This window comes from Numida meleagris, chromosome 3 (genome assembly GCF_002078875.1).
Source record: "Numida meleagris isolate 19003 breed g44 Domestic line chromosome 3, NumMel1.0, whole genome shotgun sequence".
Taxonomy (NCBI): Eukaryota; Metazoa; Chordata; class Aves; order Galliformes; family Numididae; genus Numida; species Numida meleagris.
This window is the reverse complement of record NC_034411.1, coordinates 2,336,831-2,360,089: the sequence shown is the minus strand read 5'-3', so window position 1 is coordinate 2,360,089 and position 23,259 is coordinate 2,336,831. Positions and strand designations below refer to the sequence as shown.

Genomic DNA, 23,259 nt, shown 5'->3' with positions numbered 1-23,259 from the left:
GTTTTAGTAAATGTTGGTGCTTTTTTTACTACTCCTTTTAACAACCTGGTTGAGTTTACAAATTCATACTCTTTATCGAGCTCTTGAGAAATGTTGCATTTCAGTGTGTCACTTGATGGTGTATTTATGGCTTGATCGGAAGACATCAATTTGATGACTCTGAAGAACAGCTATGTTTCTGCAGGCTTGATGTATTTTGCTAAAGTCAACGTGTGTTTTGTGCTCTCAGATTGTCTGAGAAAGGGGGTGGCAGGTAGGTGAGGTGCCGCTGTGTCCTCAGCACAAATGATTTGGGCTTACTGAAATGCCAGAAGTTTGTGATGAGGTTTGTGTACTTCTTACTGTGAGGGAAGGAGGGGTAACCGTAGGTGGTGCTTCACATTTGTCCCGAAACGGGCAATGAAGATAGTCTCCTACTGAAGCTGTTTATTTTTCTATAACACTTCTGCACAATTAGATTGATTCTGTTTTTGTATCCATTCTTTTCGGCTGTGTACAACACAGGTTTGGTCAGTCCTTGAGGCCTTTTCAGAAAGGCGTACTTCTTTTAATATCCCAGCTCTGTCCTCGTGCCCCTCCCTCCCTCTGCGCTTCAAGAGGAGGTATAGAATTTTTTAGTTAGAATTAGGTTTAAAAGTTGACTTTTTCTTGGACCTAGATTATTTTGTTTTAGACACTTGAATGTTTCCTTGTTTTCTTTTTTGTTTCTTTGTTTTTGCTGTTGTTTTTTTTGTGGAAGACAGATTGGTGATGAGGCAGCAGTGTGCCCTGGTGGCCAAGAAGGCCAGTGGGATCCTAGGGTGCATTAAAAGGAGCGTAGCCAGCAGGTCAAGGGAGGTGATCATCCCCCTCTGCTTTGCCATGGTCAGGCTTGGGTCTGTTCAGCCTTGAGAAAAGCAGACTGCGAGGGGATCTGATCAATGTTTATAAATATCTTAAATGTGGGAGACTAAGGGTTATGGCCTGCCAGTGGACAGGACAAGGGGAAATGGCCATAAACTGGAGCATAGGAAGTTACGCACCAGTATGTGAGAGAACATCACGGTGAAGGTGATGGAGGAATGGAATGGGCTGCCTAGGGAGGCTGTGTAGTCTCCTTCTCTGGAGATATTCAAGACCTACCTGGACGCCTACCTAGGGAGCCTGCTTTGCAGGGGGGTTGGACTCAATGATCTCTAGAGGTCCCTTCCAACACCTGTATTTCTGTGGTTCTACAGATAATGCTCTTGATTCTTAATGCAAACGCATCCAGCCTAAGCTTTTACTTAAAATTACAGTTTAATGCTTAATTGGGTGTTTACATTTTGGGTACTTGCAGTTTTTTTTGGATAGCTGTGGCAGCTGAATTTGAAGCAAGCTTGCATTTATTTGATCTTTCTTAGCAATAGAGAGCATTGAAAACCCGAATGCTGGCAGCAGCAAAGGTATTAAATTTTCTCTCCATTCTGTAGCTTAACAGCATTGACATTAAAGAGGCAGGACAACACTGAAAATATTTTTGTAACAAAATGTCAACGTTTTACGGGCAGATTTGGCCCGGTTCTGTGGCTAATGGGGTGGGGGGCCCACAGGCCCATGCCCTGGGAAAGGGAAAAGGGGAAAGGGTAGGGAGATGAGCCTAAAAACAAAACAGCGGCAACGATCTGAGGAGAAACAAAGTAATTTACTAATTAAGATATATTGTGTTATCTAGTATTCCAATAATACAATCTAATTAATTTGAATTGAAGCTAATAAATGAAAGAGTGTGTCCAAAAAAAAACCAAAAGGCCTTACTGTAATGCTGAAGGCGAGACGCTGCTGAGACGAGGAGAAGGGGATGAGAGATGGGACATCTCATGATAAGCGAACAGTTTTTCTTTCCCTCTGAATGGAAAATGGTAACAGAACTGTGAACAGTCCTCTGGGAGATGTAGTTCTTCTCTTCTGAGAACCAGGTCCCCGGAACTATTCACGATCCGTGGAACTGGAGCGTTAGCTCTTTAACTCCCAGTGCACTATGTGATGTTGTGATGTAGAATACCGATATCCAAAAATCATAAAACCATGACACAAAAGAATTGGAAGGTTGATGTACTTCTTAAGAAGGTACCACAGAGATCTTTGGCAGTTTAGTGAGAAATATTTGTATTTTTCTAGGTCTTCTTTACTTATTTATAAATACTGTGAGGGTGATCTTTCATACTGTTTTAACATTATGACTGCCGTGTTAGGAGGTACAGGCAACAAACACATATTTGGAACAGTTTTGTTTGATACCAGTTGAAAATGTCTTGGAATAGGGTGAATGGTTCCCTTGTCTCTGCTGTTAAAAGAGGTAGGAAAAGGTTTAGTTCATGAGAACTTCAGTATCTGTTTACTCTTTCATCATACCAACTATCTTGGAGATGAGCATCAAACAAAAGGAGCAGGAAGACTTTTGGAGGAAGGCGCTGGTGAAAGGGAATGCTGTGAAAACTACTAGAAGGCCTTCTTTCAAAAGAAAAAAAGAGCAAAATGATGGGTAACATGCAGTAGTTCTACTTAAATGTAAAATAGGACATTGATTATGTCTGTCTTCCTTTTATTAGATGCTTCCTTTAAATACCAATATCCGACTTGCCTACTCAAATGGAAAAGATGATGAACAGAACTTCATTCAGAATCTCAGTTTGTTTCTCTGCACATTTCTCAAGGAACATGGTCAACTTATAGAAAAAAGATTAAATCTGAGGGAAACATTAATGGAGGTAAGTTGCATAGTTTGTCCAGTTCAAAAGTAGTGGTTTCTCATACTAAAATAACGTGATACTAATATGACCTCTAGATTGTTGTGCTTACATTGGTTAGAAATTTTTTTCCCAAAATCAGTCAATGATGTGAATACAAGATACATTTCCAGTTTTTTCAAGTGTGCTTCGATAGCAATTTATTTTCAGTAATGCTATCCTAAAAAAAAAAAACTGCAAAACATCTTTTACTCTTCCTCTTCTTACACTAAAGGAGACACAAGTAAACACTGCTTTAAAATGCATTCAAAGTAATACTGTATAACCTTCTTCCATGGGTATCAAAACTTAGTATTTTTGTTCGACTCATACATGGAGGTGGTTGCTGCTGTGACTTCTGTCAGTTTGTGTGTGAAATGGTGTACGTTGTTTTTATTCAACATCCAAGCTTGGTTTCAAGGGTACAGCACGTGCCATTCTCCAGCTTTTCTGTCCTGGTGTAGCTTCTTGCCTGAATTGCCATTTCCCAAAGTTTGACTGTAATGCTTAGCATATTGTCCTTGCAGTGTCTATTTAGTTTGTGTCCTAAGCATAGCCTTTAATGCTGGAACTCTACAAAGTGCTACTTAATAGCCATGCTTTATATAGCATTAAGGGTCTTGGTGGGGGACCTAAGTTCCACTTCCTGAGAATGAGCTGTTCTTTGGTGACCTCTTTATTAGCTCTCTCCCACCCCCGAGCTCCCATGGGATGAAACTGTCTCCATAGCCCCTTGTTAGCACCCTTTGTGGTGTCCTGCAGTTGAGCTCTCTGCAGGTGTGGAGGCCGTAGGTTGAGGAACTATCCTGAGACAGACTCAGAAACAGTGTAAGTCTGGAGACCAGTTTTCATTGGGTAGGAACATCTTGTAGGTGCAGTACTTTAACATAGCTAAATTCTAGTCTCTCCTATCTGATCTTTGCAATACATTTCTTCTCCAGGTAGTCCTCTACAAAAAAGAAAAAAATTGTTTGCACATAGTAAACTGTAGCTCATTTAGAAAATAGATTAAATGATCGTTGATTGCTCTATTTAGAAACAACCAAACAAAAAGCAAAGAAAGACCTTTCAGCAATTCATGAGTAATTCTCATGAGTAATACCTCAAAATTAGTGAACTTTTGCAAAATAACTGTCAGTCAAGGAGTAGCTCAAGTTTCAGTCCATGTGGAGACATGATGAGTATGGAGTTGAACGTCCTGTGTATATGGAAGTTGGAGCGCAGTCTTTAAATCTTGACTCCTGTCTTGTCCAGCACAACTATATTAAATTGTTAACAAAGTTAAAATTTCTATCTTTAAATGGACATCTACAAAACTCAATTCCAAATGACTTTGAGTCTTCCACAGGATGTTGAAATGTTCGACAAAATTCTTAGAGTGGCTTAAAATCGCTGTGGATTTCACTATTGTAATTTGCACTATCACAGAGCGTGGGGGAGGGGGGGGAAGGTACTTCTACAAGTAGCTGTGCAGTTCGAATCTGGTGATTGCTACACTGGATGTAGCTGATCTCCAATATTGCTTCATTGCATTCATTGGAGTCTTCTAGACTAGTGAAAGAAGCTAGATAAGTTACGTAAAGTGAAGTTGCTGATACATTATTCCTACACACATCCATTTGTAAAGTGGTTTTGAATCCCTCTTTCGATGTTGTAGATGGAGATGTCAAATCGGACTTCTGTCTAAAATGCTTTGAATTGCTTAGTGTCTGAGCTATGAAAATGAAGTCTTTTCATTGCTCCCTTCTGTTTGGTTCACTGGTAGGCTGCCGGTTTCATTTTTCACTAGGGCGTTTTAAAGAAAGATAGCTAAATAATTTTTGACTGTGTAGAACTAACCTCTCTAGTTGGTATCTCAGTCTCAGAACTGCACTCCTTCTCAGTTTCCATAGTGGCTGTTTAGTTAGGGAAGGTGAAAATGTTCTAGTAGATGTCTTGCTTTGAATGCAGATCAGCAGTGTGGCTTTGAAGGTTTTCTTCCAGATTCTCAGAGGATTTGAAGAACGAAGTAGCACTAAGTACTGAGAATAGCAGTCCTTAAAACGAGCAGTTAAGGGGTTTTTTTGAGGATCTAAAAGAAGAGGTCTTGTAGAAGCTCAGGGGGTGTGATTTTGATAGTACAGAAAGGGACTAATTTGGCTGGGTTTTTTTTAGGTATCTTTAGGCTTTTCTGTTTTTAAGAATTGATGCACACTTTGAAAATAACATCAGCTGACATGCTGCTGAGTTCTTTTGAGTTGCTCCACTGGTCATTACTTCTACTAGTAAATGTCACTGCAATGTTACTGCACCTTGTTAGTAAATATTACTCCAATTCAGCATTTTATCAAGATAACAAAGTTTTAACTAATATGGTTTTAATCTACTTCTGTGTTCAAAAATAATTAGTAAACAGATGCTTGAAACACATTTTTCCAGGCTCTTCATTATATGTTACTGGTATCAGAAGTTGAAGAAACTGAAATTTTCAAGATTTGTCTTGAATATTGGAATCATTTAGCTGCTGAGCTCTACAGGGAAAGTCCGTTCTCAACATCTGCTTCTCCGTTGCTTTCTGGAAGTCAGCACTTCGATGTTCCTCCAAGGAGACAGCTTTATTTGCCTGTATTATCCAAGGTAATCCATGATCAAGTAAAAATACTGTGTAAGTTTAGGCACTGTTCCTAAATGCGGAGACTTCACTTTATGTAAGGATGACTTCAGAAAACTTTCCTTGCTTCAAGTAATTGTTAGTTGATTCAGCTGTAGTTAATTGATGTGCTGAAATTGCTAAACTTATGACACCAGCAGATGATAGGACTATTAACAGTGTGCTTTTTTGATACTGTGTATAAACATAAAATGGGAGAATATATATCTGTACAGTGTATTTAGACAGGCTAACCCTATTTTCTTCCATGTTGTCATGTCAAGAGCTTCATTTTAACGTTGTAATAGAATTGCTATTTAGGATTTGCATAGTAGATTTGTGAAATTCTGGTAATGTTTTCTGTAATTAATGGTTTCTGGCATGGATCTTGGAGGGGTTCATGAAAACGTAGCTAACTTCTGCTTAGAAAAGAAGGATAACTTGATATTTTTATTCAGTTATTTAGTATGGTGGAGTTGTGTTTTCTACTGAGGAATGAGATTTCAAAACCAAGACAATTTATCATAATATTAAAAATAGATACATTGTTAATGAATCAGTTGTATAAGAGCTATGGTGAAAATTAAAGCCACAGGTGTTGAAGGAAAAAAGTGCTTGTATTTAAAAGATTTTCAATACCTACATCTTTTGAAGCTCTAGAAGGTATGGCACTTTTTTAAGCAACTCTTAATCTTGTAGAAATGGAAATCAACTCTACTCTTAGTGGCTTTTTAGTTAGCATGTCCCTTCAGAATCTTTCCTTCCCATTTGCTGTATGTGAGCTGACCTGAGAAGGTGCTGGACACATAGCTTTATTTTCATGTTACAGTGCAATTCCATTGAAACTTTCCTTTGTAACGTGCAGGTTCGATTGCTCATGGTCAGCCGTATGGCTAAACCTGAAGAAGTGCTAGTGGTGGAGAATGATCAAGGAGAAGTAGTACGAGAATTCATGAAGGATACAGATTCCATAAACTTATATAAAAACATGAGAGAAACATTGGGTAAGTGCAGTGGCTGATACTGTCCTGTAAATCTGTGCAGTTGTACCAGTAGCATGTATGTAGCAGAATTATATGGGGGGCAGGAGAGAAGATAAATTTGGAACAGAGCTGCCACATATCTAAGCTATAGGGTCAGGTCATTAGACTTCAATGGTAACATTTTTCTATTAAATACAAACACTGGAAGGCAGCACTGAGTGCTTATTAACAACTTCATGAACGTAAAACCCAGGTGTTTTTTATTCTCACTGCTGTACTTGTGAAGTAAGTACAGTTAACAGTAGATGTGGTGTTCTAATACCTTTTTTTTAAATACCAAAACTCCTCTTTATTGTATTGAAATTACTACAGTGTGTTCTCATCCTTAGTAATGTTTCCAGATACAGGTGTACAGACAGACTTAGTTTGAATTCTGGTGTTAGTTATTGCTTAGTATATTATCGTAATAGAAGATTCACCTCTGAAAAAGCAAGAGCTCAGTGAAAGTGGCACTGCAGAAGTGCATTGCTAAATCTGACCTTTATGCTGCTGCTGACTTGGTAGGATTTTAAATTTTACTTATGTTAGAGAGCCTAATCATTTTAGAGGCTGATGGTATTGTCTGAGTTGTTCAAGCTGAATCTTCTCACCTAGACTAGTTCAGGAGTACTATCTCCATTTTAATGGTGGGTTATTAAAACCAACAGATGTAATGACACTGAAATAATGAACAGAGGAAAATTATTGACTGACTTGTTAAGTGCAGTATCATGTTCCTCCGAGCTAGCCAGTCTCATACTTCCAAAGCTGATGCATATGTGTGTTTTTATTAGTAATTTAACTTTACTGATCTGACTGATACACATGTCTTGAAATATAATTCTCGCAGATCTGGGTTTACATCTTTAGCTTGTTCTGTCACAAGCTCAAAGAAGGAGCACTGTACTTAGCATTTTAATTTTGTCTTGGAAGAATGTAACTTAATAGAGATGCAGTCCAGTTTATTGCTTCAGAATATGCCTGCTTACTCTTACTGTTAATTGTCTTTCAGTGTATCTTACACATCTGGATTATGCAGACACAGAACGAATAATGACTGAAAAGCTTCACAATCAAGTGAATGGGACAGAATGGTCGTGGAAAAATTTGAATACTCTCTGTTGGGCTATAGGCTCAATCAGTGGAGCAATGCATGAAGAAGATGAAAAAAGATTCCTTGTTACAGTAATTAAGGTATTACGGTACAAGACTAGCAGCTTTGTCACACTTCATAGTTTATGCTGAAGAAACTGAGTTTAAAAAGATACTGCTCTACGTTCTTCAGTAAGCTACCTTGTATAGCAAACGAGTCGAGGAGAATAATTTAATGGGAAATGTCATATCCTGAATGTTAGGCTGGTAAATTCCTCAGTCGTGAAGAATGCGTGAATCCAAGTAGCCTTTTCACTCTGAAAATTTCAGAGAGAAACTTTGGCTTATGATGAAATATTTTGATTTAGGAATGCAGATGATACGGAAAGGAAGCATAAATGAAGTAAGAGTAACCTTAATGAAGCAAAGTAACAGGCATTGTTTTTAACCAGCTAGCACCTCTCTCTTCTGCCACTTCATTTTTAGTCAATGAGTGCATGGAAAGAATATGGGGAGAAAATGTTATCTGCAGGAGTAATAGACATCACTGTTACGTCGTACAAATCCTGCAGAGAGGATTTGGTTTCCCCTGCTTGCTGTGTGATACCTGTATGTTTGCCAATATCAGCTGGTTGGTCAGTACTCAACACTGAGGGTTGCTGTAGTCTGCCCTGTATAAATTTAGTTACATCTACAACACATGACTGAAAATGCAGTGTTCTTGGTTTGGATGAAACTTAAGTCTTGATCGTAAACTGGGGTAGTTGGTTTGTTGTTTTTTCTTTCTTTTAATTATTTTCGCTTTGAGCTTAGTAATAGCAACTACTTTCCTGTATCTTTATTATAGCTTATTTTAGCCTTTATACTGCTCTTGTAGTCTACGAACTTGAGGAGGAAACTAATAATATGTTCTGTTGTAGGATCTCCTAGGACTCTGTGAACAAAAGAGAGGAAAAGACAATAAAGCCATTATTGCATCAAATATAATGTACATAGTAGGCCAATACCCACGTTTTTTGAGAGCTCACTGGAAGTTTTTGAAGACAGTAGTCAACAAGCTATTTGAGTTTATGCATGGTAATTATCTCTTTCACTTGCTGTTCTAACTTTTCTTAAAGAAAAAAAATTGATGCTCAGTACATGTGCATGTCTGGGGGAGAGTACAAAACAGTAACTGATCTGATTTAATTTAGAAACCCATGATGGTGTCCAGGATATGGCTTGTGATACCTTCATAAAAATAGCACAAAAGTGCCGCCGACATTTTGTTCAAGTTCAAGTGGGAGAAGTAATGCCTTTCATTGATGAAATCTTGAACAATATTAATACAATCATCTGTGACCTTCAGCCACAACAGGTACATTTTAATTTGGGAGTATGAGTAAATTTGTGAAGACCAATAAAAAGCTGTGACATAGCAAAAATCAGTCGTAGTCTTTAAGACTTGAATTGTATCTTAGTCATGGTGTGTGTGTGTGTGTGTCTGTTAGTGTTACACTACAAATGGTATGGTTAGATTTCATTAAGATCTTAATTCGAATTCTTGGAGAATTAAAGTGTGCTGAGTTGAAATTCTTTTTTTCTAGAACACTTTTACAGATAAATGAGATGATAAATGTTGAGGTTTTGATTAGCAAAGAAGAGTATTCTACTGTGGTAGCGTACTTACAGGTCTTGCAGGGGCAGGGGTGAGAGTGTACGTGTAGGGAGGATATGTTCTGATGGAGTGTAGTGCATGCACAGCATAGATGCATTGCAGTAACACAAGGAAACCTTGGGCAGAGGAGGTATTAAGTTCCAACTTGCGCTTTTCTTGCACTTGACTTATCCCAAACTCTTCTGTAAAAGAAATAAATGTAGCTGTATTGCAAGAGAAAGCATATGCCTGAGATGGCTTACTTCAGGATATATGGTGGTAAAATGAAGGAAGTCTCTGGGTTGTACATAGTACCATTGAAAGGGAATGGAGGCTTGCTTTAAATGGGGTGTAAGGAAAGAATGGAGACAGATCTTGTCAAGTCAGATGGGAAGTAGGTATTTAGTCACTGGAAGCCCATCTTCAGCTTTCACTACGTGCTAGTTTTGAACATGGTAAACTTTTGATTAGTGTTCCGTAACCTTTCTGTTTGACTTCTTGTTTTTCCAATCAGGTGCATACGTTCTATGAAGCAGTAGGATACATGATTGGGGCACAAACAGACCAGACTGTACAGGAGCATCTGATAGAAAAATACATGTTGCTCCCTAATCAAGTATGGGACAGCATAATTCAACAGGCAACAAAAGTAAGACCATAAATTTTAAGTGTATTCAATTAAAATAAAACTGCTGAGTGTTTGGTTTTTTTTTAACCCCTGAAATTAGGTGAACTTAGCTGTGGTGAACTGTTACAAAGCAATGGTTGATGTGACTATAAAAGTCTTGTTTGGAGAGAGAAGACTTAAATGATTTAAGAATTGTTTAAATCCGATTTAAAGAACTTTACAGAGCATTCCTTAACACAGTGTGTAAGATGAATTCTTGAATGTGACTATTTTTGTACTAAAAGATAAATGGCATTCTTATTGACTAAAGGGAATTAACTCAATTTTTCTCAACAGAATGTTGATATTCTGAAGGATCCTGAAACAGTTAAGCAGCTTGGTAGCATTCTGAAAACCAACGTGAGAGCTTGTAAAGCAGTTGGCCACCCCTTTGTGATTCAGCTTGGAAGAATTTATTTGGATATGCTGAATGTGTACAAGTGCCTAAGTGAAAATATTTCCGCAGCTATTCAGGCTAATGGTAAGAAATTCCATGTTCTTCATAACAATAGGATTGGCAGCGCACCTCATCAGGCTTCAAATTTGTTACAAGTGGGCTTATCTTACTGTGTGTTTATTGGTGGTGATGTTCTTTGTTTGTTGTCTCTTTGTGTGTGTGTTTGGGCAAGAGAATGACTGAAAATGCTCTTGCTTAAATTGTTTTTGTTACCCAGATGTTTTATTCAAAGAAACTCTGATTCTGGAAGGAGGAAAGATACAAGCATGAGTTTAGGAAGGATATACAAGAGACTGCTGACTAATAGCAGCCTTGTAGAGACAAAGTTGTAGCGTGAATTCTTTTGACTTACTCTTTTTGAATAAGAAAAGACCCTAGTATGTTGGCAGTTTTGGTTTGGTGATGTTGTATTACTGAAAAACCTTTATTACAGAAGTGTAAATTTAGTGAAGGTGCCTCAAATTTGTCATAAACTAGACCAGGAATCAATGAGAAGGAATTACAAGTTACCTAATCAGTTTTTACTGGACAAATTAGGATCTGTGATATCTAAGTAGAATGTGGTGCTGTAGTAATTCTTGACAAGATAAAACGAATTGGTTATTGGATCTGCGTTACGACAGATTTTCTTAGCCATGCAAATAATTCTATATGTGAATGTTAAGATTTAAGCACTGAAGTTGAAGTGGCTTCTCAGAACTGAGAATAAAACTGGCTGTAAAATGAATACATTTTTTGATTCTGCAGCTCTAATTGCCAGAATTTGTTCTTATTTAAAACAAAAAAAAAAACACCACAATGACAACAAAAATAGGAAGCAGTTGCTAGGACTTCTAGTCCTGATGTTTTACTAGAGCAGGAGCTATTGTGATTGCACTTGCCTCAGAGTATGTTCTTACAACTGGTAATCTCTGATGCCAGCAGAAGCAGTTCTACCCTTGTTTCCCTGCCTGCAGTCTGCCAGGGTTTTCCTTGGATACACTGTTAGGACTGTTTGGGCTGTGCACTCAAAGCAGGTTTTACTGATGAGACTTAAAATTGACTTGGATGTGAGAAAATGAAGAATTAGGATGCTTGTAATAAATACAAGTTGGAACAATGAGGTTTGTCTGTGACAAAATCAGGAGCTTGCTGTAGAACACTATATAGGCTGGTGTCCTCTCATCGCTTAGTGAGAACTAGAGGTAAGCTTGATCCAGATCATCAAATGAACATGCATGATTCCCTTACTTGAGAAGTAAGTTGCAGCTTTGTTTTTGGGTTGTGCAGGCAGTGTGCTGTCAGTAGTAGTATTATAATACTAAACTGCAACTTGGACCTATGGAGCTGAAATAATGGGGAGGTAGTTTTTATCTGCGTAACATGAATGAAAAGTCTTCATTCTTCGTCGTTTGGGTATAAAAACGAAGCATTCTGAATATCATGGCACCAATTTAAGTGATTCTGTTTGTTGACACGTCTTACCCAGATTAAGTGAAGCTTTGCAATTTTTCAGGTGAAATGGTAACAAAGCAGCCCTTGATTAGAAGTATGAGGACTGTGAAAAGGGAAACTTTAAAACTGATTTCTGGCTGGGTGAGCAGGTCCAATGATCCTCAGATGGTAAGTGAATTTATTTCATACTAACAGTTAATACGACACAATCAGGAAGAACTCTGCTCTTTTGCTGAAGAGCAGTCGTCGTTGCTCTGTTCACAGGAACTAGTTTCAGAGCTGCAGTGTCTGAAGGAAGGATAAGGTGTGATCATTCACAGGATAGGCCTGAGCTGTGTTTTGATGGCTGCAGTTAATTGCAGCTGAGAGCGATCCTCAGGGGAAGCAAGAAGGTGTAAGAGAGCCCTCAAGTGACCACTGCTGGATGAATACAGTGGGTGGGAAGCATATGGATGTGTAACATGTTTTTAGCTTCTTTCAGAACTAGCCGGTGATGGCTTGACGCTTTGTTCAGTAACTGCACTGCTGTAACCATGTCTTGCTCTTTTATTTAGGTTGCTGAAAACTTTGTTCCTCCCTTGTTGGATGCAGTTCTCATTGACTACCAGAGAAATGTTCCAGCTGCTAGAGAACCTGAAGTACTTAGCACTATGGCTATCATTGTAAACAAGCTGGGCGGACACATTACTGCTGAAATACCTCAGATATTTGATGCTGTTTTTGAGTGCACATTAAATATGATCAATAAGGTATTTAAATTTTGGATAAAGCAAAAAGAAAAAGAATTTTATATTTAGCGTACTAGTCTTTGGGTATTGCCAGAAAGGGGGCAGTGTGTAGTTAACTTAGTATTATTACATGGCTTCTGTTCCATGGAATTTAAGTTGAGGTTCAGGAATTCTGGCTGTCTAGGTGAATGCCTTAATCTCACTGACTTCAATTTCTTTGACACGGTTCTGAAATAAAATTATTAGTTGTTTTTCTGTTCCAGGATCTTGGAATGTCATGGTTCTGGAAGCAGAAGTATACTTGAAGTACACTTCTGTGTAGGGTGAATGACTAAAATTCATATGTACTTAAAATTTATGAATATAAGTATTGATTAGTTCTTTTAATATTTCTTTGCTGTATCCTGTTTATGATAGAGTTTCTGTGCTACAGTTTACAATGGGTACTTGGATAATACTGGCTATATTAGTGCCATTTTGCAACAGTGTGAACCAGAAATTGTGTTCTTGTCATAGCTAGGTGCTTAATTGCTGAGGTTATCTGTCTTGTGTCTGTGGAGCAAGTAGTAATTAAAGTTGTGTACTGACAAAATGTGGTTCAGCCTGCTGATACTGTGTAACTCTAGAAAATGGTCTTACCAAGCTTTGGTGGTGAAAGTGTAGGGAAGAATTTTACTGGGTATCTGGGAACTGTAAGCTTTGCTTTGTATTCAGATTTCTTTAAACCTGAGATCTAAATGCTATTCCATATTGGAATAGCATCACTCTTAGCAGGAGATACTATGGTGGATCTTTGAGCTATTCTGGAAGCTTGACTGACTGTGGCTTTTTTTTCCTCCTCTTTCCACCCGCCCCCTGCCCTCAGGACTTCGAAGAGTATCCTGAACATAGAACAAACTTCTTCTTACTACTCCAGGCTGTAAATTCTCATTGCTTCCCAGCATTCCTGGCCATTCCACCTGCACAGTTCAAACTTGTTTTGGATTCTATTATTTGGGCTTTCAAACATACAATGAGAAATGTTGCAGATACAGGTAAATCGAAGTTTTAAGTGTTAAGTATGTAGACTATTGCTTTCTTGCATCTTTAGTCAAACATAGCGTTCTAGTCACACTGTTATATATTGTATTTGCTACAGAAGAACAGTATTTTCCTGTCTCAATTTCAAGTTGACAACCAGATATCCATTAATGTACGGAAATAGTTGGATGCTGTTTCACTGGCAGAGGGGGGCATTGTTGCAGTTTCTGCATGCTTTCTGTTCAGTGTGAGGGTTTTTCTGAAATGGCTGAACTGATGCAACAGCTCATTGCTGCTGAAGCTGGTATTCTGCTTCAGCTTTCCTTGTGCTGCCTGCAGTGTTTGACTTCTTGCCTCACTAAGACAGTTTCTGAATTATTACTGAAAAAGACAACAGAAAAATGAATGCTTGGTGAGTGAATTCAGTCTGGGAGCCACTGATGTCAAAAGGAAAGGGAAATGCTTAGACTAAAGGAAAACTGCTTCTTTTGAACAACAGCAAGTTAAACTTGTTCTCAAGTTTCACTGAAGCTGTTTCTAGCACACTTGAGTGTGTCCTCCAGGATGGGAGTTGCCAGGGAAGGCTAGGAAGAGCTATGTAAATGTCAAATTCTAAAAGCATCCCATCCACTGGATAAAAACGATTGTTGTGAAGCCACCTTGATCTTACCCAATTGTTGATATTTGGAAGGGATAAAAGATAGCTTTGAGTTGAATTTCAGCTGGTAAGGTAACTGTTTGTGTAACTTTTCCCTTCTTAAATTAACCAGTATGTCTTTATTCATAGAGTGTTTCTCATTTTTGTTTGTACCAGCAAAGTTGTGTGGTGGGTTTTTGTGGTTCTGCCTTTAAGAATAAAAACCAAGTTGGTGCTCTGTATAAATGTGGCTGCCGCCCTCTACTGGCTGCTTGAGGAAATACCGTGGAAATGATCAGTGTAATACTTTTCAGTGCTTGTCAGAATTTCTTGGGATGTTTGTCTCACTTGGAAAAGGCAGAAAGATGCATGGCGCTCTTAGTGTAGTTTTGTTGTTCATCTTTTCGTTTATGTAAATATTGCAGGACTTCAGATACTTTATACTCTGCTACAAAACGTTGCACAAGAAGAGGCTGCTGCTCAGAGTTTCTATCAGACGTATTTCTGTGATATCCTTCAGCACATCTTCTCTGTTGTAACAGACACTTCACATACTGCTGGTAAGACTGAGCCAAATAAAAACAAGCCTTTCAAACATCAAAATAATGTTGCATTTCCTGTTCTGAGTAACTGTATAATTTTGATCTGTTCAGGTTTGACAATGCATGCGTCAATCCTTGCATACATGTTCAACTTGGTAGAAGAGGGAAAAATAAGTACTCCATTAAATCCTGGAAATCCAGTGAACAACCAAATGTTTATTCAGGAGTACGTTGCTAATCTTCTCAAGTCTGCGTTTCCTCATCTACAAGAGTAAGTGTGCTGTAGTTACTTGATGCTTCTGAGTGGATACTTATGTCTTGAAATACTAACGGATGTATTTACTGTTAGTGCCCAGGTTAAGCTGTTTGTAACGGGACTCTTCAGTTTAAACCAGGATATTCCTGCCTTCAAGGAGCACCTAAGGGATTTCCTGGTCCAAATCAAGGTACGTTTGGCATGGTTTCTTAAAAGAATTGTAAAACTATTTAGCAGGATAATGTTTTTAAAAGTAATTGGACAGCGTTTATTTTAAAAAAGGTGTATATTTTACTACTACTTAAAACTGAGTGTATAGATACTGGATTATGTAATCCATTTTGGTACAAAAAAGATGGGAATCTCCTGGAGAGAGTCAGCGGAGGGCCACAAAGATGATAAAGGGCCTGGAGCACCTCTCTTCTGAGGAAAGGCTGGGTGACCTGGGTCTGTTCAGCCTTGAGAAAAGAAGACTCGGAGGGGATGTGGTCAATGTCTATAAGTATCTAAGGTGTGGGAGGCAAGGGGACGAGGCCAGGCTCTTTTCAGTGGTGCATGGCAATAGGACAAGGGGAAATGGCCACAAACTGAAGCATAGGAAGTTCTGCACAAATGCGCGTAAGAACTTCTTCACGGCAGGGGTGATGGAGCACTGGAACAGGCTGCCCAGGGGGTATGTGGAGTCTCCTTCTCTGGAGACATTCAAGACCTGCCTGGACACTGAGCTGTGCAACCCAGTCTCGGGAGCTTGCTTTGCAGGGGAGTTGGACTGGATGATCTCTGGAGGTCCCTTCCAGGCCCTGCAATTCTGTGGTTTCAGCATAATTTAATCGTATAGATTGGGTTTAAATGCATGCTATTGCTTACACTTTGTGCATACAATTTGTAGGTCTAAAATGGGCACAAAACAGATTTTGTTTCCATTCTGCTTGGGACTGGGGCATGTTTTGAAAGTTGACAGACTAGTACTCTGCTTTTATTTTTCCAAAGATGCTAAAATTCAAGATGTTTGTATGAAAGTATAAGTTAAAAATGCTTTCAGGCTACATTAGGCAGATATTTCCAATATTGTAAAGATAATGCTTTAACAATAAGCTCAAAAAGCTGTGTTACTACTACACATTACTGCGTAATGCGTGGTGAAAATCTTAGAAATTTTGCATTCTTTTCTATTAATTCTGATCTTACGTATGGAAAGCAAAACAAGAAATAGTCCGACAGGGATGTGAAGGGAAGATGTGTCCAACGTTGCTCTTGATTTTTCAGAAGCTTATTACTCTTCCTGATGCACTTCCAGTAAAATAATGATTTTTGTGTGAATTATACAGGAATTTGCAGGTGAAGACACGTCAGATTTATTCTTGGAGGAAAGAGAAACAGCCCTTCGGCAAGCTCAAGAGGAGAAGCATAAACTTCAGATGTCTGTACCTGGCATCCTTAATCCACATGAAATTCCGGAGGAGATGTGTGATTAAAAAATAAGTTCTGCGGTTTTCTTTCTGTACAGCCACTTAGTTGTGACAGAAGAAAACAGCACTTGGATATTTGTTGACCAAAATGATGCCAATTTGTAAATTAAAATGTCACCTAGTGGCCCTTTTTCTTATGTGTTTTTTGTATAAGAAATTTTCTGTGAAATATCCTTCCATTGTTTAAGCTTTTGTTTGGTCATCTTTATTTAGATTTGCATGAATTGAAAATTAATGCATTTTCAAAGTAATTATTTCATGCCCATTTTTGTGGCTAAGGGGAAAATAGGCAAAACTTAAATTGTAAAGGACTATATTGCAAAACTATACAATTTCCTGTAAGAGTATCAATTTTTAATTTGGGATCATTTTCTTTCTAGCCTGCCCTGCAGTCTAGGAGGAAAAAGTAATGAGTAAAACAGTTTTAATGAATTGTTAAGCAGAGGATTATAGTGCTGCAATTTTTTGATCAGTTAGCAGCTTTTTGGACTTGAGTGGGTAAAGGCTAGGCTTACATGTATTTGCAAGTTGTATGGCAAGTTTGCAGCAAGATCATGTGCATATCATCCCATTGTAAAGCAACTTCTAAAGAGTATGGGAACACAGTACAGTTAGTTATTTTTACACAGTTCTTTTGTTTTTGTGTGTGTGCTGTCGCTTTGTCGACAACAGCTTTTTGTTTTCCTCAATGAGGAGTGTTGCTCATTTGTGAGCCTTCATTAACTCGAAGTGAAATGGTTAAAATATTTATCCTGTTAGAATAGGCTGCATCTTTTTAACAACTCATAAAATAAAAAAAAAAACCCTCTGGCTTTTGAGATGACTTATACTAATTTACATTGTTTACCATGCTGTAGTGCTTAAAGAACACTACTTAAAAGCAAAATAAACTTGGTTTACATTTATTTTTCTTTCTTCGGCTTATTCTTTTACTGGATGAAAATGCTGTGATCGTATTAAAGGTTTGTATCCTGAAGGCGTAGGAAATGTTCCTCGAGGTCTAGGTTACCATTGCTTCTTGATTTCCCCTGATCTCGAGGACTTTGGCTATGCTTGAAAGCTAACACGAAATAAGTTGGGTTCTGTTTGAAAGTATAGTAGCTGTTTTGACTTAACACCATGACTAAAAATACTCCATACTACATTGCTATAAAATGTCAGTAATAAGGTACTCTTGCTCTCCATATATGTACTCTTTGTATTTTATTCCAAAGAGTTATTAAACTGTATCTTGACTAAAAATTGATACTAGTACATATTAATAACACATATAGACCAGATGTGCAGTTATTTTTCTACCTAAAGTTTTGTAGTTAAATAATTTTCACAGATGTATGAAGTACAGATGAGAAAACTTAAGTAGTGTGAACACTAAGATGGTGTACAGTCTTGGCTTCCCCGTGTTTGCAGTGTCTCTCTTCTGTTCTCTAACAGTTGACATTAAAGTCTCCCACAGGTTGTGGGTTTTTTTTTCTTTCCATTTATTTGGTCTCTGGTCTTAGGATTGTTAACTGTGATGCAAAATATAACAATTCATGCAGAACTGTAAAACGAAGTTAGACAGTTGTGGAGGTGCTTTATGTAAGCTTGGATACTGTAAGTTATTTTGTGCTGTACATTAATTTTGAAGTAGAAGTGCATGAGATAGCAGTGTTCATGTATAATTTTACCGTAACCAGAATGTTTCCAGTCTCGAGTACTGGTCCCATTCTGTGTCTGAACATCTCTCCGTTGCTTGACTTAGCTGGCCTTAAAAAACCAAAGCCACTACTGCTGGAACGTCTTTTATCATCCCAAATACTGCAATCAGAAAGTGATAAGCTGTAGAGAGAAGGTTCCTCAAACCCTTTATGACTGGGACTTACAATAAAGCCTACCAAAATTGTTAAGTAGTTTGCTAGATGAAGGATTTTGTTTGTTTCTCAAACTCATGCTTTAATCTTTTTCATGTCTTTCTGTCCTGTTGAATTATAGCTTTCTGTTCTCGTAAGGCAGTGTGTACCCGAAGAAGCAGTTTAAAGTATTTGAAGTACTGTTGAAGGATACTAAAATCGCTTGTGACCGGGCTTAGTCACAGCATTATAGAGCTGCAGGTTATCAAAAGCTGTGGAGACAAGGAAGAAAACTATTAAAATGGAAATACCCCCATAGCGTGACATCAGAATGACCGTATTCCACAAGTGGCAGAACTAGATTAGTTGAGACGTGCAGTAAAAGTAGTTCTGAGTGAGAAGTGCACCTCTGCTTTTACGTGCACCTTTCACGTTCAAGGTTGAAGTACATTTGCAAGGCTTACGGTCTGACGTGTACTAAAGAAGTAAATCTGACTTTCAAAGAACACCTGAAGCGTGGTTAAAAATGCAATTCAGATAAGAGTTTTTCATTGTTCTGGTACCTTTTAGATGATCTAGTAACAAAATGTTCATGTTAGTTCTCACTTCCCTTTTAAATCTGAAAAAAAGAAAACTGTGTTATCTTCAAAATTGGTGCCTTTTGCTGATCTCTGCAGATGCTATCAAAATTCAGCTTATGCAGAGTTCTTGGTAAGATCTGTGGGGAAGGGTGTGTCTATTTCTAGTGCAGTTATCCTGTATGTGAAAAAACGATTACGATGTACACCTGAGAAGGTTCTAGATAACTACGTTGAATGCACACTCTGGAAATGAAAATAAATGGATAAAAAGCATGAACCCGTCATAAAAATAACTACAACTTGTAATTATATGTAAACCAATGTTTACTTTGTGCATATTTCTATACAGATTTTAAAAGAAGAATTCTATGTACTCTAGGTACATTCATTAACAAAAAACTATTACAGGGTGTTTTCTGTGTTTACATGAATCGATTGCCTGTTAGCTGATGAAGACACCCCCAAGTGCTTGTTTCAGGCTACCATGTGTTTGCTACTGTAACTGGAGCAGATTATTTTCCAAAGCATTTTAGGTTAGTTTTCTTTTTCTAACTTGAATAATTTGCTGTGTGTTAATCTGACTGGTTAAGTGAACTATTTTCCAATAAAGTTAATATTTATGCAAAAAGCTTTAGAATAATGTTCCATCTCTCAAGGAAAGCTTGAAATGACTTCCAGTAGACTTCACTGGAAAGCTGTAGAACTTTGGCTGTGGATTTCTGTGGATGAAGGGGAGTGGCATTAGAAAAAGATGTTGCAAATATCACTGCATTAAAATGTACGGAGGCTGACTAAAGCAAGGAGCTTGCTTTAGTGTTGAGCTGTGCCTCTGAGACTGCCTGTCCCTCTAGATAAATTATTACTGACCCCAAACTTCTGGGGCACTATTTACTTGCTTGTATGGGTGCCTAGATTCTTCTCTTCCTCCCGTGTTACTAGGTATGTCTCCAAATGTAAGAGAGCAAAACCAAAACGTTAGAGATTGCTTTTAAAAACCATTTTGGTTACAAAATGAGTAAAAGAACATAACCTTTCCTTCCTGCCCTTCATGAATGCACCTCTGTACGTGATTTAATGGAACTGAATTTGTATTTAGACTTCCCCATTTAGGAGATCATTTCTGAAGTTGACTGCTCAGCAGCATTCTCTTGGGAAAAGGCTTAGCCAATCATTTTTCAAATTTGACATACAATGCACCTTAATTACTAAAAGCACCTGAAATCATTAAGCATTTCTTGACTATGGGGAGAAAAGATCCCCATACCCCTGAAAGTTTTTATTAAAAAAAGGAAAATGCAGTGAGTGCTTGTGTTTTAGTAGTACACATGCTGTGTCAGGAAACAGAAATTCCAGGTAACTTCTCAGGCCTCTACAAGTACACTATATTACACTTCTGTGATGTTTTGTACATTCACAGAACTATGCTAATTCTGGAAAAAAAAAAAAAAAACCTGACATGTTCCTAGGGAAAATAATATAACTGATACTGCTTCAGCTTGAACTTCTGACACTAAGGGCTGAATGGGAGAAGACCTTTTCTACTCCTGTTCTTGTTAGAACAAAGATGAGCAGTTGGGAACTCAGCTTGGCACTAGGACTCCGTGGCTTTCAACTTGTTCTTGCTATCCTCTACTTTGAATTTTTATATATTTGGGTAAGATTGTTTGGACTACCTGATGGAGCATGTAGTGTACTGCAATAGATTGGCTGCATTTACCAAATACATACAGCTTTGCAGAATGACTTTTTTTAAAGCTGAACATAGCTATTCAGACTGCCAGCAGTCTCTTCAAGACACCTATCTTGTCTAAATTAGAACTCTGAAATGAATCAAATGCTACTGCAGTTACATACATACCTGCCCTGTGTTTGCTTTTCATTTTCATACATGTGTCTTCCTGTGTTCATTCATGCTGTTAAGCGGGAGCAATAAAACAGCTTAAAAAACAAAGATTGGGTTAAGAAGGGATGTTTTGAAAAATAATAGGGATGAGAATGAGATAAGTTAAAAAGATCCAAGTGAGACACTCATATTTACACTTTTATTAGGTTAAAAAGGACTTCCAAATACCCTATCAAAATACGTGAAAGGGCCTACATTTTGCAAGCTCTGTCTCAGTTTTTCTTTCTTAATTCCTGGCAAATCTGCAGTCTTTGTGGGTTCCTTCATGTAGAGACTGTTGGGAACAATGGACCAATTGATGATGAGGGATAGGAGTTAAAATTGTTTTATCTCAGTGTCACTACGTAATTGTGTGTGCTGGAAAGAACTGTTTGCAGCCTGCTTACTACTACAGCTATTATTTTGACGTAACTGTTGATAACGAGATAGTAATGATCAATTTTCTCTTCTGGAATCTGTAGCATTAGATCTAGCTTGAGTTTTTCTTTTTTTGTATCAACATTATTTTATTAACTTATCTCCCCAGAGCTCTACCTGTGAGCATTTTGCTTCTTGAATTAACTTCTTGCAACTGCGCAATCATTAGAGCAAACTTCACAAAGGTAGTCATAAATGCATGCTTTACCAATGAAGAGTCCAAAAGAGTTTCAAGAGTTCTGCTCGCTTTTGAATCCAAAGGATCATCAGTTATGTGACAACTTCTTTAGAGACTGACGTAATGGAAATGAAAATTGAAACCTACTGTGAGAGAGATGACCCCAGAATTAGGCTGAGTACAATCCTCAGGCTATCTAAATGAAGGCTTAGAAAGACCACCTGACCCCTAATCTACATCAGGGATTTTTTTTTTAAATTTGGTGAATGGTTCGTTTCATCTTTAACCTAAAAATAAAAATTGCCTGGAATGAGTTTGGTCTTGGGACATTGATGCTGTAAGTGTACGTATATATGGATCTCAAACTATTCATCTAGTACGAAGTTTGGATATAGAGTTTTACTTTTGCTCAGGTCTTGCATTTCTCTTCAATTACTACTTCAGAACCATGCTGTCAGTGTACCAAAGGAAGCATTTCCTGACTAAGAGTAGCATTATGGTCAGGAGCAGGAAAGAGGGCCTCCTAGGGATCAAGCCACATTGCAATGATGGCACATGAGGAGAGAATACAGGCCAAGAGAAAATAAGCAATGGATAGAAGGAGGAGTAGATGATTATCACTATCACCAAAACCGTAGGCCACTTATAGGTCCTGTTGCCTTCTGTTCGGAAGCTTGCATTTAATTTTAAAACTGCAATGTCATTTTTCTTTAACAAAAATGAGACTGCTGTAAAGTCTATTTGACAATGTTCTAGTCTGCACAGAAGTAGGAACAAGGTCACTCGTATTCCTCTGTTGTATACGTTGAACCTAGCACGTGATATGATTCAAAAGGCCCCTTTCTTGTGCCAGCTGTGGTGTTTATGCGGCCATGCAATCAGATCAAAGAACTGAGCTGTCAGTAAAGTAAACTTCTGATGCCCTGGATCTGTGATCAAATGGACCGCAAGCTCTATGTAAGGAAAAGGGTAAAGAGAAACAAATACATATTCAACTCCGATTATGCACAGCGTGGAACTATATTTTCTGGTAAAAACGTGATCTTCTTGCAAACACAGCTGATGCACTCGAGTTGTATCCATTCCACGCTAGCAGGGATACCTGTAAAAATGATGTTAAAGGTTAAGAAAGGAAATAAACACAATTTCTTACAGCAACCGTCTTTGTATTAGTTCAGTATGACAACATTAAGATGCCTACCACACTTCTTTTTGTATAGAACCGGCTTTTAATTTCAAGAACTTCAACACTGATAACGCTAAGAAGGAAATGGTATTTTAGCAAATGAAGACCGATGCTGTATCCCCGCAGGAGGAAAGCGCCAATCAAACACGAGACACGAGAGCCCCGGAAGCAGGCAGGCTTCGCGCGCGGCCTGACGGGCGCTACCTGCGGCCCGGCGCTTCCCCAGCCGGCCGCCCCCGCACACGCCCGCCGGCTCCCGCTAGCCTGCAACGCATCCCAGCGACAGCGAGGAGAGAAGCGCTCGCCTGCCGAGTTCGCTTCCGCCCCTCGGAGGAGTGCCGCGGACCGCACGGGAGGGCAGCCCTCCGGCGCGCTCGCTTTAAGCGGGAGCGGCCCTCCCCCACCCGTCGGCGCGGCACTGGGGGAGGTCCCTCCCGGCGGGGGGGCGGGACTAGGGCCGCGACGGGAGCTTCGCGCCTAACCCGGCAGCGCGCGCCGCCTCAGCCGCCATCTTGCCCTCCAGGCCCCGCTGCCGGCCCGCCCCTTTCTCCCTCCCCGCTCGCCGGCCTGCCGCCCGGCCCGGGCTGGGAAAGGCGGGGCGAAAGGGAGGAGGGACTCGGCCGCCTTCGCCTTTCGTCTCGTCGGAAACCGCCGAGCGGAGCCCGAGCGCTCCGTCTCCCTTGCTGCCGTTCCCTCCTCCTCCTTCCCCCTCACCAAAATGGCGGCGCGCGGAGCCGCCGGCAGCCAGTGAGTGACTCGGCTTCCCCTCCCGCCGCCGCCGCGGGCTTATTGGCATCGCTCGGCCGCCCCATCCCCCCCGCCCCGG

At 39.2% G+C, this 23,259-nt stretch overlaps 1 protein-coding gene across 2 annotated transcripts in view; it reads left to right on the top strand.

Moving 5' to 3' along the window:
• The window catches only part of XPO1 (exportin 1), a 37,472-nt gene extending 19,894 nt beyond the window's left edge, over window positions 1-17,578 (top strand). For both annotated transcript variants that reach the window (XM_021390066.1, XM_021390065.1), the window contains exons 12-26: window positions 2,571-2,729; window positions 5,166-5,363; window positions 6,242-6,380; window positions 7,411-7,592; window positions 8,411-8,567; window positions 8,684-8,847; window positions 9,641-9,775; window positions 10,091-10,274; window positions 11,746-11,852; window positions 12,239-12,433; window positions 13,278-13,446; window positions 14,495-14,629; window positions 14,723-14,882; window positions 14,961-15,057; window positions 16,196-17,578. In XM_021390066.1, the coding sequence (XP_021245741.1) occupies window positions 2,571-2,729; window positions 5,166-5,363; window positions 6,242-6,380; window positions 7,411-7,592; window positions 8,411-8,567; window positions 8,684-8,847; window positions 9,641-9,775; window positions 10,091-10,274; window positions 11,746-11,852; window positions 12,239-12,433; window positions 13,278-13,446; window positions 14,495-14,629; window positions 14,723-14,882; window positions 14,961-15,057; window positions 16,196-16,342 (2,328 nt within the window). In that variant the 3' untranslated portion in view covers window positions 16,343-17,578. The remainder of the gene's footprint in view (window positions 1-2,570; window positions 2,730-5,165; window positions 5,364-6,241; window positions 6,381-7,410; window positions 7,593-8,410; window positions 8,568-8,683; window positions 8,848-9,640; window positions 9,776-10,090; window positions 10,275-11,745; window positions 11,853-12,238; window positions 12,434-13,277; window positions 13,447-14,494; window positions 14,630-14,722; window positions 14,883-14,960; window positions 15,058-16,195) is intronic.